Source organism: Heteronotia binoei, chromosome 8 (genome assembly GCF_032191835.1).
Source record: "Heteronotia binoei isolate CCM8104 ecotype False Entrance Well chromosome 8, APGP_CSIRO_Hbin_v1, whole genome shotgun sequence".
NCBI lineage: Eukaryota > Metazoa > Chordata > Lepidosauria > Squamata > Gekkonidae > Heteronotia > Heteronotia binoei.
In genome coordinates, this window is record NC_083230.1 from 104256240 (window position 1) to 104270664 (window position 14425).

At 43.4% G+C, this 14425-nt stretch overlaps 1 protein-coding gene across 1 annotated transcript in view; it reads left to right on the plus strand.

Moving 5' to 3' along the window:
* Positions 1-14425, plus strand: part of LOC132575754 (voltage-dependent L-type calcium channel subunit alpha-1C-like) — a 621373-nt gene that overhangs the window by 444741 nt on the left and 162207 nt on the right. The window contains exons 11-13 of the mRNA XM_060244444.1: positions 5465-5491; positions 10812-10972; positions 12947-13172. Of these exons, the coding sequence (XP_060100427.1) occupies positions 5465-5491; positions 10812-10972; positions 12947-13172 (414 nt within the window). The remainder of the gene's footprint in view (positions 1-5464; positions 5492-10811; positions 10973-12946; positions 13173-14425) is intronic.

A 14425-nucleotide genomic window follows, 5' to 3' on the forward strand; every position in this document is an offset into this window, starting at 1 on the left:
CTGCTGCATCCTGGAAATATGGTAAATAATGAAATTGCTCTCTCAGCAACAGCCACCAAACTGTCAGAGTATTTCCCTGGACAGTTATGTTATTCTGGCTGGAGGAAGAATTTCTGTAGCCCCTTAGAACATTCATTGTCAAAGTCTGGCAAAGAAAGGAGGTGATTACTGGTCTGTGTGACATTTGGTACCTGCTGGAATTTAAAAACAAAAGCACATTTGAAAGGAGGACTTTGCTTTTGTGAAGGTTCTATCGTTTCTTCCAGTGCCAAACTCACTTTTCAGTATGCACAGTTTGGCTCCTGTGTTATCCTGCCCAAACCTGCCTTTCCCTAAATATCCCCAGCTCGGTCTTTGACATTATTGCTGTGGATACCTGTCCTATGGGTCACATCCAAAGGTTCAGGAATTCTATGCTAAATCATGCCAAAATCTCCAGCTTGAGTAAATTATGCCAAGCATACAAATTTTGGTTGAACAATTTCAAGTAACAGCAGCAAATGAGATTGGGAGTCCCAGGAATACTATGGATGGATGGATGGATGGATGGATGGATGGATGGATGGATGGATGGATGGATGGATGGATGGGAAGGAAGGAAGGAACCCTTGGATGTAATCTCATTTCTTGTTGTTTGGCAGAAACTGACTGTATGAAGGGTTTTGCCTGTAGCCGTGAGCTTTAAGAATTCTGTCCTTTTTAAATTAAAAATATACAAATTACAATTATCATTGGGCTTAAAACAACAAAGCTACATAATCCAAAGACAAAAATTACATATTCTGAAGTACCAACAACACAACCACCAAAAAATAGCTTAACAACAAAATGGAGGAAATCAAACGTTTCAAATCGTTTCCTCATCTGATGAAGTGTGCTTGGAGCACACGAAAGCTTATATTCTGAATAAAATGTTGTTGGTCTTAAAGGTACACAACTCCTACTTTGTTTCAAATTTTGTTAACTTTTTAATTGTGCAACTTGAACTGCATTAAAAATAATAACAAAAAAATAGCAGAACCCTGTGTTATTCTATAGGTGAAAGACGCAGGAGCTGAGCAGCAGTCCTTCAGTCCCAACTCTAAAAGGCAGTCTAGAAGGATACCATGGTTGATGGTATTGAATGCTGCTGAAAGGCCCAGTAGAATCAACAAGAGCTGCACTGCCCCTTTTGATCTCCTGTGACAGGTCCTCCACCAGGGCAACCCAAGGCTGTTTGGGTCCCATGTTTATGACTGAAACCAGTTTGGGAAGCATCTAGATTCAAAAGTTCTCATGGAATGGTGAAAATCCTCTGGTTTCTCAGAAATTATCCCAGTCCTATTGTTTCACCAAAATCAGTTATGGCTACTCAGGGCTTTTCTTTGTAGCAGGAACTCTACATATTAGGCCCTGATGTAGCCAATCCTCCTGGAGCTTACAGTAAGCCTTGGATAAGAACCCTGTAAGCTCCAGGAGGATTGGTTACATCAAGGGTATGCGGCCTAATATGCAAAGGAGTTCCTGCTGCAGAAAAAGCCCTGTGGCTACCATAATGTACTCAAAGCTCAAAGGTTCTTCTTCAACGTTTTGCAAAAAGTCCCCTCACTAAGAATCTACTAGTAATCTACACATGTTGTTGTCAAAGAGCTTCAGGTGCAAATGATATTTAGATTTGGTGGACTTTTCAATAAATATGGGGTGAGTTCTGCATAAACTATTCAATGTGCCATCAGTTGTTCACGCAGTTTGCAGAGATCCTCCAGATGATGATTTCTGTGTTTTATTACCTTTTTAAAGACTTCATTTGTTGTGATGTTTTTCCTACTTTACATGCAGTACCAACCTGTCCCATATGGATAGTTAAAACACAGTTGAGGATTCTCTGGACTGCTGCCCCTTTAATAAGTTCTTGCCTTTCTTCTCCTTCCTGTGTGATTAATTCGGTTTTCTCCAGACATTCCTGTTTTCTTCTACATCTACACTAATGAATAAATGCTTGATTATCCACTCTTTCTGGGAGAGGGAACTTGAGAGTAAATTTTTTTTTACCATTCAGTAAGTCAAGGCACTGACCCTTTTATTGTCATGATAAGCATTTTGTAATAGTGTTAGAATGCTAACTAATGATAAAATTAAAAATGGTGTTGACTTTATGGTGTAGGAAGTAATTAATTACCCTGAAAAGACTAAGACAAAGAGGAAATTGTAGAGGGAAAGAAGACCTTTATTGAAGAAGGTTTACATATATAGTAGGATTTTGCCGGTAGGGACAGATTTTTATGTGAAATATAGCACCTTATTGTGAAACTTCCATTCTAATTCCACCTGCAGATAAATATGGAAAAGAAATAATTGAGGAATACAGAATGATTATATTCAGGGCTTTTTTGTAGGAAACTCATTTGCATATTAGGACACACACTCTGATGACGCCATTGTTTCACACAGGAAAAAGCACAGCTGGAACTCATTTGCATGTTAGGCCACACCCCCTGATGCCAAGCCAGCCGGAACTGCATTCCTGTGCATTCCTGCTCAAAAAAAGCCCTGGTTATATTGCATAACCGATATTGCTTTGAATATTTGGGTAGCTTTCTTCCTTTCCCTTGTTGTTTTCAACCAGCCCAAATTTCTGCCTGGAGAACAAAGACTGTAGTGTGCTTAAAGTATTAAGGTAGTTTGCAAACGACAAAGAAAAGCACATAAAATGGTTTGTTTCTGGTTGGGCACCAGCTATGCTATTCCTGCCTGCTTTATGAACAGAATACCAATACGAGGGGAATCAATTGCATTGTCAGTATACACTGGAGTGTAAGTCCAGGAAAGTGCTGAATAACCAAAACTGCTGAGTGAATATGTCACTGCTCTTGTGACTGATGCTAACTGTATCCAAGTGATTTCAGCCAGTGAAGGATGTTGAGCCAACAGATGTGAAATAGCAAAGGACTAGGGGAATTATTAAGTAACCTGTTGGAGCAGTGGAGTTACTTAGATGCAGTTCTGAATATACCAGAGAGACAATTATCACATGCATGATGATTGGAACAACTGCCACATCTGTTAACTTAATTAACTAAAATGTTCTTCAAAACGCCACTCAGTCCCTTTAGTGAATGGCAAAGAAGTATCATTGAAATTCACTCAATGGAATTTAATTTTAATTTTGTTAACCGCATCCAGTTTAAAGTTCTAACATGCTTTAGGCAGTGATAAATTTGGTGAGACCTCTTAATTTTCAACCATCTGTCTTCTACTGCAGTGTGCGGATACACACTGGACTTTTGCTGCTGTTAAAGAAAATGACTAGTTTTGGTCCCACTGGATTCTTTTCTCCTCACAAAGTACGTTATAAGATGCCTTTTCCACTTCCTTCAAGGCCACTACCATATCAATTATCAGGGCTTTTTTGTAGAAAAAGCCCAGCAGGAACTCATTTGAATATTAGGCCACATCCCCTGACATCACCACTGTTTCACACAGGGCTTTTTTGTAGAAAAACCAGGCAGGAAGTCATTTGCATATTAGGCCACACCCCTGATGCCAAGCCAGCTGGAACTGCGTTCCTGTGTGTTCCTGCTCAAAAAAAGCTCTGTCAGTTACAGTCTCTTAATTCACTGTGCACTGTACTTAGCCAAACAGCACTAAAAGATGGGAACTGAGAGTAGGATTTTCACTCCCCCTCTGTATGTAAATAGACTGAGTCAATTCATTCAAAACCTGGTTTATTCTGAGCCGGTTACTAGCCAGGTTGGATGTCATGCTAGAATTCAGCTGTGGTGTAGTGGTTAAGAGTAGCAGACTCTAATCTGGAGAACGGGGTTTGATTCCCCACTCCTTCACATGCAGCCTGCTGGTTCACCTTGGGCCAGTCACAGCTCTCTCAGCCTCACCGACCTCACAGGGTATCTGTTGCAGGGAGAAGAAGAGAAGGCAATTGTAAGCCACTCTGAGACTCTTTTGGGTAGTGAAGGGCAGGGTATAAATCCAACTCTTCTTCCAATCACCATGACATCCCAAACCCCTTCCTCGCACACACGCCCTTGTGTGATATTAGCTGCTACCACATCAGCATTAAAGGTGGAGGGTCTCTCTCTCTCTCTCCCTACTCTCATTTCCACCTCCTCCATTAGGGAAACTCCATTACCAAGGGTTCTTAAACAGCATTCCAGGAACCAAGAAGGGGAGAAAGATAATTAAATTTCTTTCAGTATCACTAGAGCAGCTGCTGCTGCCGCCGCCACCATAGTAATTGCCAGGAAATGAGCTGAGGGACTGTATTGTTTGCCTCACATTTAAAACACTTATGTTGCTGGAGTCCACGTTCCAGACCATGGAAATACAAATTTCAGTGACATGACATGAAGATAGATCCAGGTGGGCAGCCATGTTGGTCTGAAGCAGTAGAACAAAGTTAAGAGTTCAGTGGCATCTTTAAGACCAATAAAGTTTTATTCAAGGTATGAACTTTCATGTGTGTGCCCAGTCCCTCCGTAGCTGTATTTTCAATGCATCTGAGGAAGTGTGCATGCACCCGAAAGCTCATACCTTGAACAAAACTTGGTTGGTCTTAAAGCTGCCACTGGATTACATTACTACTTACCATTTTACAAACATGTATTCCACAGCAAGTTTCTGAACTGAGATGACTGATGTGGATGCATATGTTCACCAAGACATCCGCCCATATAATAATCCATGATTCAGGATCCATTGAATCACAGGATGTGTTTTTTAAATGTGAACAGGGGTGGGCATCTCCATCTGAGGCACAACTAGAACATGATAGACTCTTATCAGATAGAGGCTATTATGCCTAATCCACTGTAGATACCCTGATGTTGCATAATTTTATGTCTGAAATTATTAGGCACACTGTAAGCAGGTGTTGGCCTCTGACTTGGTTATTCTGTGGTTCTAAGGCCACAGAAGAAATGCATTCTTTGTGGGCAATTTGACTTTAATGGTGGTGTCCATTTGTGGCTCTTCCTTACCTGACAGAGAATGAGTCTTCAGGAAAACGGGACTGCCGCAAGACGTATGCCCTAGACAGAGAATGAGTCTTCAGGAAAACAAGTTTCCTTACGCCAGTTAATATATCTAGTCTTTATCTCTAATTTGCAATTGCCTCCTTTGAATGGCAGTAGGTCTTTGTGGTCTTTGGTGTAGAAGGTTCTTTCCCATTACTTTCACTCTGAGATCCTTTAAGCTGGTGATGCTAAAGATTGGGATATTTTCTATGTATAGCAGGTGTTCTTCCACTGACAAGTGCCCCCTCCTCAATTCCTGTCTTGCATTACAGCCAAAATAGTAGTCTATGAACTACTTATATCAAAGTAATGAATTTAAGCTGTTTTATTACCATTTATTTTAGCCATGATTGGAATAGAGCTCTAATAGAAAATAGCATCCGTATAGAATCTTGCTTCTCGGTTGTTAATTGGAACCTAGAGAATTATAGCATGTGGTAAATTTTCTCTTTCAGACATCGGATCTCTAAATCTAAGTTTAGGTAAGTAACATCTTAAAATTTGTTAACCCTTGGTGTTTATGTGAATGTTCCATGCAGGGCTTTTCTTATAGCAGGAACTCCTTTGCATATTAGGCTACACCCCCCTGATATAGCCAACCCTCCTGGAGCTTACAGTAGGTCCTGCAAGAAGAGCCCTGTAAACATTTGGAGGACTGACTACATTAGAAAGGTGTAGCCTAATATGCATAGAGGTTCCTGCTGCAAAAAAACTCCCTGGTCCCATGTATCCCTTTGATGTTACAAATAGTCATCACTAGCCATAGTAAGCTGCTAACTAAATACGTTGATCAATAGGCTGGTTGAATATTCCCTTTACCATTTTTGCAAGATCCATCAACTGCTTATTGTTTGTTAAAGGGAAATTTTAATAATGATTTGTTGACAAGACCACCTTCTGTATGGCATTCTCTTTGACATAGCTATAAAAACATGAAGCTGTGGGAAGAAAATAGACATCAGAATGGACCATGTAGTTAGGAATCCATGGTAGGGGTACCATATATTTTCAGCTGTTTATGCATTAAAGAATGCTATAAGTTCTTATCTGCTGTAGCCGGCTCAAGGTTTTCTCAGCCATTCATCCTTCTGAGGTTGGTAAAATGAGTACCCAGCTTGCTGGGGGGAAAGTGTAGATTACTGGGAAAGGCAATGGCAAACCACCCAATAAAAAAGTGTAATGTACTGAGGTCGGAGACGTTCAGATGGCAACATGCTTTATTAGCGAGTACATCACAAAGAAAACATGGCGGGGCTGGGTCCCTTGTTATATACATTTCCCGGAACAGCCTTCTTCCTGGTCAGGTCCAATCTTGGCCAGTTAAACTTCCCGCCACTGATCATCATAGGCAGGCTGTATTCGTCCCTTCCAGACACCACCCACAGGCACGCTGTGCTGTACCTTCTGGGACGAACGCCAGACACAACACTCCTCCCCCCCCTAGTTCAAGATACATAGTCTTTCAAATGAGCGGGCAGCCGCCGCTCTCTGTGCGACCACCAAGGTTCAATCTGGGGATCTGGAGCTGCTGCCTGGGGTTCTGTAACCGCTGATTCCTCACTTTGGGGCGCGGTCAGCAGAGCATTGTCTCGAGCCTGCGGATGTATCTCCCCCTCCCTGTCCCTGTAAGGCTCCTCCATCAGCGAACCCGGCGAGCCCAGCAGGGTCGCTTTTTGTGGTAGTCCCGTGCTCTCCCCATTCCTCACTCCGCCTGGCCCTGCCAGTTCCTCCAGTAGGATGCGGCGGTGAAGTTGGTCTATGTGTCTGCAGAGGAGCTGCTCCCCTTCCGACACGACCTCGTATGAGCAGGACTCGGTGAGTCACAGCACTGGTATCCACTCCGGCCCGCTTGCAAAGTTCTTGGCATAGACCAGATCCCCCAGAAAGAACCCCTTAGTGGCCTCCCTGGTCTTGGGGGAGCTGCAGAGGTCCAGGGCCCAGTCAGGATGTAGCCTATCGAGCCGGGTGGTTAATCTCCTGCCCATGAGTAACTCAGCGGGGCTTATGCCCGTAGCCGGGTTAGGGTTGATCCTGTTCCCAAGTAGGAAGGTGGACAGTTGGTGGTCCCAATCCCCTTGAACTATGCGACCCAGGGCCTCCTTGGTTGTGTGAACCATGCACTCCGCTTGGCCGTCAGTTGCAGAGTGAAAGGGAGCGGACTGTATGTGGCAGATGAGGTACCTATCCAGGAATTCCTGGAACTCCCGGGATATAAAAGTGGTGCCGTTGTCTGTCACTACTATATCAGGGATCCCGTGGGTGCAAAAAACCCTCTGTAAGGCTCTGACTGAGGCCATGGTGGAGGTGGAAGCAACTGGGATGACCTCCAGCCACTTCCTGTAAGCATCCTCCAAGATAAAGAATATTTGCCCCTGGTATGGCCCCACAAAATCTAAGTGTAGCCAGGACTACGGCACCCAATTGGATTCCCAGCGGTGAACGGGGGCGCTGGACAGAGTTGGCCGGGACTCTTGGCAGGGCGGGCACCTCCTAACCCACCCCTTTATTTCTTCATCCATCCCTGGCCACCATACATAGCTCCACACCAGAGCTTTCATACGCACTATCCCAGGGTGCGTCTTGTGCAAGGCTTAGAGTACTTGCTTCCAGAGTGGGGGAAGGACCACCACTCTGTATCCCCACAGAATACACCCTTTGTGTAAGGAGAGTTCCTCCTGGTGGGAAACAAAAGGCTTGAATTCAGTGTCCAATTTGCCCGTGGGCCAACCCCTCCCCACCCAGTTCGAAACGCATGCAAGGATGCGGTCTCTACCTGTGGACCTGGCTACCTCAGTGGTGTGGAGGGGCCACTCTGGTAGAGACTCCAGAAGCATCACGTGGTGGGCCGGGGCCAGATCAGGGTCCATATCCAGCAGCGGAAGGCGGCTGAGGGCATCTGCGTGGTCCATTGCCTTGCTGGGGCAGTAGACTAGCTTGTTGGTGTAGGAGTTGAGGAACTTGTTCCACTGCAGGACGCACTGCGACAGGATCTGAGGCGTCTTGTAGTCTGGGGCAAGTAGGCCGAGCAATGGCTTGTGGTCTGTGGCAATCGTGAAGTGCCTACCATACAGGTAGTCATTGAATTTGTATATGCCTGCCACGATTGCCAATGCCTCCTTGTCTATTTGGTCGTATTTGCACTCAGCCTGGTTCAGAGTCCAAGAGTAATAGGCCACGGGGACCTCTCTCCCATCCAGGAGTTGGTGGCCCAGGACGGTGCCCACTTCGTAAGGGGAAGCATCACAGGCTATAATCATGGGGAGGGACTCAAAATGGTGAAGTACCTCATTTGAAACCAAGATGTCCTTGACCGCCTGGAAGCCCACGGCCTGCTTTTTTCCCCAGACCCATGGGGCGCCCTTATCTAGGAGTCTGTGTAGGGGTTCGGCCAGGGCTGCTATGTGGGGCAAGAATGAGAGGTCGGAGACGTTCAGATGGCAACATGCTTTATTAGCGAGTACATCACAAAGACAACATGGCGGGGCCAGGTCCCCTGTTATATACATTTCTCGGAACAACTTTCTTCCTGGTCAGGTCCAATCCTGGCCCATTAAACTTCCCGCCACTGATCATCATAGGCGGGCTGTGTTTATCCCTTCCAGGCACCTCCCACAGGCGTGCTGTGCTGTACCTTCGGGGACAAATGCCAGACACAACAAAAAGTCTGCTATGAAAACATTGTGATGCAATGTCACCCCAGAGTTGGAAGTGACCGGTGCTTGCACAGGGGACTACATTTACCCTTTTTTTAAAGTGGAAAAAGCATAGATCTATCTCAGATTTTGCTATACAATCCACATAATGTTCATAATATATTATTTTATGACTTGATGACCTAGAACATGATGACTACGATACACATGCTAAATCATGCACTTTCAGTCCACTTTCAATGCTCTTTTCAACTGGATTTTACTGTATGAACTGGCAAAATCCTGTTGGAAAGTGCATTGAAAGTGGATTGAAAGTGCATTATTGTGTGTGTGTCTGTGTGATCGCAGCCGACGTGCGCTTGACCTTGGATTAAAATGTAATAGATGGGAATGGCCAAACAGGATTTACATCCAATTTTGCATATGCATTGTACAACACACACACCCTCCAAAAATCAGCTTTATTATCCAAGGGCCAAGTGTTGCTTGGAAACTGGTTGCTAAGCGAGCTAAATTCTGAAGGCTTGGAGATATATAATTAGCTTTAAATACTTTGTGTGGTTAGTAATTACCCTCAGAAATCACTGTGGCACTCTGGAAAGGCTGTATGTTTCAGGAAAGTGAGTTGTAACATGGCATTGCGCTCATGGACTTTGTCATCAGATAGTATCCTTGGCTCTAGGTTCCTCAACCCTTTTAACAAGGCCATGGAAAATAATTTTGGACAAAGGAGGTGGATTTTTTTTGGTGGGCAATACCTGAGTGAGTGTCGAAGTTCTGAACAGTTACAATTACGTACCAGAAGAACAGCACTGGATCAGCTTTGCCAGTGACTTTTCTTCAGGCAATGATTAGACCTGTAGTTATTCATTCATGGAGATAGGTCATAGAGATAGCTCTGTGTGCGTGTGTAAACTTGATGCTCTGTAAAGTGCTATCAAGTGTACATGAAGTGCCAACTGATAGTGATCCCAGCAAGGGACTTTCAAGGCAGCTGAGAATCAGAGGTAGTTTGCATTGCCTTCCTCTGCACAGCCATCCTTGGTGGCCTCCCATCCAAGTACCAACCTTGCTTAGCTTTTGAGATATGACAAGATTAGGTTACATGCTGCCTTCCCTCTTGAGATAGGTGAAGCTGCTGATAAAACAAGATATAACCTCCTAGCACCTAACCATTCCTGGTTTTCAAATTTTAGTCTGAAGAGCCCATTTGCAGGAACTGAATCTTGCAGTGCTAAATCAGCAACCTGGGCATTTGGGCCAGTGATTTGATACTCTCTTAGATTCTATATGATGCATTAAGAGAAATAAGAAACAGCTTCTTTCTCTCATTCTTCGTAACACCTGCTTTGCTTGAGCTGTTTGACGCATCAGCCCCAAGCTACTGCTGATGAAAACATAAGGTACATGTGTGTGCACCTACAAAAAAAGGAATGTGCTTGTTCATGTTGTTTGAGACAGTAGGCTTTTATAGCCCTTGCAACCCACAAAAACATCTTGGTGCTCAGAAATGGTGAAATAAACAAAAAAATCAGGCAGGAAAAAGCTGGAGGCAGTTTTAGCAGATGCTATGATGCCTTGTGCCTCGCTATGAATTTGTGTATATTGCAGTGTGATGCCACTGTGTCATGCAACATGAGTGGCACTAAACAAAAAATAATAATTTTCCCATATTTCCAAGAAAACCTCATAGTGATCTAGCAAGACTCTCTAAATTTGGCAGAATCATTGGGTTATTGCTCTTGAAAAGGTGCAGCTGTGCCTTCTCAAGGCTCTTTTTGTAGCAGGAGCTCCTTTGCATATTAGGCCACACACACCCCGATGTAGCCAATCTTCCAAGAGCTTACAGTAGGCCCTGTAAGAAGAGCCGTGTAAGTTCCAGGAGGATTGGCTACATCGGGGAGGTGTGGCCTAATATGCAAAGAAGCTCCTGCTACAAAAAGAGCCCTGTGCCTTCTCATATCTCCTTCCTTGCAAAACCTCGATACAGGTAGTTGGGCCAATCTCATCCTGGAAGTTGTATGTCACTTCAGGAGATTTTGTTAACTACTTTTTGCAGTCCTAATCCCAGATGTTTCATTTGGAATTCCCTTAGAAACACACACACACACATGCACACATTTTCTGGCTTTCTTTTCTCCTTTTTAAGCCGCTACTGGCGCAGATGGAATCGATTCTGTAGAAGAAAGTGTCGAGCCGCTGTCAAATCCAATGTGTTCTACTGGCTAGTGATCTTTCTTGTGTTTCTCAACACCCTCACCATTGCCTCTGAACACTACAACCAGTCAGAGTGGCTCACTGAAGTCCAAGGTAAGAGAAGGCACATGACTCTGCTTTACCAATTTTTGTTTTGCCTTCTGCCACAAATGTGAGTAAATGCAGGGCTTTTCTTTTAACAGGAATTCCTTTGCATATTAGGCCACACCCACATGATGTAGCCAATCCTCCAAGATCTTACAGGGTTCTTAGTACAGAGCCTACTGTAAACTCCAGGAGGATTAGCTACATCAGGGGGGTGTAGCCTAATATGCAAAGGAGTTCCTGCTACAAAAAAAAGCCCTGAGTAAATGTAATTTTATAATTAAATGTAATTATAATCATGTCATTCCATGTGACATAAGCTAAACCAATTGTAATTTTAAAAAATTGATCGCAAAGCTACCAGAAATAATGCTGAAACTATTATATATATGTCTTGACAGATACTTATATATGTAACCTTCCAGTAACTAATGAAAAGAAACCGTGTTTTCTCAAACCACTCCGTATGTTTTCCTTTTCTTTGTAGTTATTTCCTGGCCAATTAGCATTAGGAAGAGAGAATATAAACAGAAATTAATGGACCAGTAATTGCCATCCCATTTCACATGGTTAGATGAGTAACCAATTAACCCAGATTTGGGTTAACTGTGGATAACAATACAGATTACAAGGCAGTGAATGAGGACTCAGAGAACAATACTACAGTTCAGATACTACAGTTATGCAAATATCTGTTATATGTGCATTCAGTAGCACATCCAGGTCAGCATTTTTAAAAATCAAAGACTCTCTGGAGCTGTCAAAGTTTATGTTAAATGTGAATGTGTTATTCTAAAAGAAGAACTGACGGCTTCTTGAACTTGGAGAATTGTATGTCCCTGATCAGGAGCCCCGTGGCGCAGAGTGGTAAAGCTGCAGTATTGCAGTCCAAACTTTCTGCTCACAACCTGAGTTCGATCCCAGTGGAAGCTGGGTTCAGGTATCTGGCTCAAGGTTGACTCAGCCTTCCATCCTTCCAAGGTCAGCAAAATGAGTACCCAGCTTGCTAAGGGGAAAGTGTAGATAACTGGGGAAGGCAATAGCAAACTACCCCGTTAAAAAGTCTGCTGTGAAAACGTCGTGATGCAACATCACCCTGGAGTCGAAAATGACTGGTGCTTGCACAGGGAACTACCTTTACCTTTTACCTTTATGTCCCTGGTCAAGCTTTTTGGAGGCTAGATTCCCCGATCCATAATATCAATATCCTCATGTCCCATCAGCTTGGCCAAGGAGTCATCTACCCACTGTTGTCTTCTTCCCAGGGAGTCATCTCCCCCATGTTATCATGAAGGTACGATCTCTCATTTGAAAAAAAAAGTGTCCCTGCAATTTTGAAAACAGTGCATACCATTCAGTTGGAAAGCTGATCTAGGATAATTCTTGGCTATCTGGTAACCTCTGGACAATGTGAAAGACAGGTCTCACCATTTAGGAGTATTTGGGGGGAAAGGGGTGCTAGTCATTTGCTGTGTGTTTTAGAAAACAAATTATAAATGTTTCCTTTGGCTTAGATTTATATTTTAGCAAAGCCTAGAACAGAAATGTCATGGTCAGGGGTGGAATTTTGTCAGGAGCTCCTTTGCATATTGGAGGATTGGCCTCCTGATGTAGCCAATCCTCCAAGAGCTTACAAAAAAGAGCCTGTTAAGCTTTTGGAGGATTCGCTACATCATGGGTGTGTGGCCTTATATGCAAAGGAGCTCCTGCTAGAATTCCACCCCTAGTCATGGTATTCAATCCATCAAATATTCTAAAACAAAATAAGGACAAAGACAGGGGAATAGTCTACTAAATTTGAATTTCTTATGAACATTAGCAAAAAGTCAACAGAAGCAAGACAGAGGTTAAGAGTACCTAAAAAGAAATTATTCTAGGCAGTGTGTCCAAGAGAATAATAACTAATCTTGCATTTTGTTATCATTTTGTTTTTCTTCAAGTGACACTATAATGATCATTACTTGTTTGTTTTCTTTTTATGAGACACTGCGAATAAGGTACTGCTGGCTCTTTTCACGGCTGAGATGCTGCTGAAGATGTACAGCCTGGGTCTTCAGGCCTATTTTGTGTCGCTCTTCAACCGCTTTGACTGTTTTATCGTGTGTGGAGGAATCCTGGAAACCATCTTGGTGGAAACCAAGATCATGTCACCACTGGGTATCTCAGTGCTGAGATGTGTCCGACTGCTGAGAATATTTAAAATCACAAGGTATTTCTCTCCTCCTGTTGATGACTAATGAAATCCCTTGAAGGTGGAGGTCACCTTTCCTATGGGGAAATCTTGTGTGCAGCAGTGTCCTAGAGAATCACTTTACCAGCACCATTGTTGACCAACTTCAGGCACTCCAGCCAAATAATCCCTTGCAGTATCCAGTTTCTCATAATCTTAACCACCTTTTTTATTCCCATTGCTTGCCCTTTGAAATCATATAGTATTAAAAAAAAAAAGCTGTCCCCATGTCCAACTAGTGTAAATATCCTTGTTACCAAAGTCCAGGGCTGGACCTAGACTGTCTGACACCCTAGGCAAGGCTGACTTCTCCCCCACTCCCCACTGATAACATCACCGAGTCACATGGAGGTACCCAGTGTGGCGACCCCAGAAGGCTGGTGACCTAGGCAATCGCCTAGTTTGTCTAGTAGCAGGGCCGGAAATGCCAAAGTCTCCTCCATCCCCTCCCCTCATTCTGTACCTTTCTAATTGGCTGAAATGCTGACAGATTGAATATTCCACACTAGTCATTCTTGTTATCACCTGTGCAGTTAATTCAGTGGAATTCAGCTGACGGCAGGACAGGAAGTAACTGTTGTTGGTAGGTCAGCATTTTATGAAGGACATTGCTTCCTATCCCGAAGAGGGTTCATTAATCTATGTGGAAAGGATAAACTGTAGATCTGATGAGATCAGGCTATCCCATACCATTCCACATCGCCTGAGAATACTATCTGTCATAAAATGTCAGCCTTTGAGTAATTAAAATCTTTAAACCAAAACTACTTAGCAAATTCAAATGTCTTGAGAGCCACCCAGGGGCACTAATTACTTGCTGTATAATTTGTGGAGAATTTTCTGTTTTTTTCTTTTCATAGTATTTGTCATAAATGTTTTACTGTTCTTTTCCTACCTGCGCCTGATTAGCCAATTCTGAATTCTGTGCTCTCCCCTACCAAAAATGTGTAGGTGCCTTTATATTCTGTTGACCATTCTCTGTCTCCACCTATTTCATATTCACATGATCACTTCTTTCCAGGAATCATATTCTGTGGCCCCAGAAGGTAGGACCAGAACCAATGGGTTGAAATTAAATCAAAAGAGTTTCCGGCTTAACATTAGGAAGAACTTCCTGACTGTTAGAGCAGTTCCTCAATGGAACAGGCTTCCTCAGGAGGTGGTGGGCTCTCCTTCCTTGGAGGTTTTTAAACAGAGGCTAGATGGCCATCTGACAGCAATGAGGATCCTGT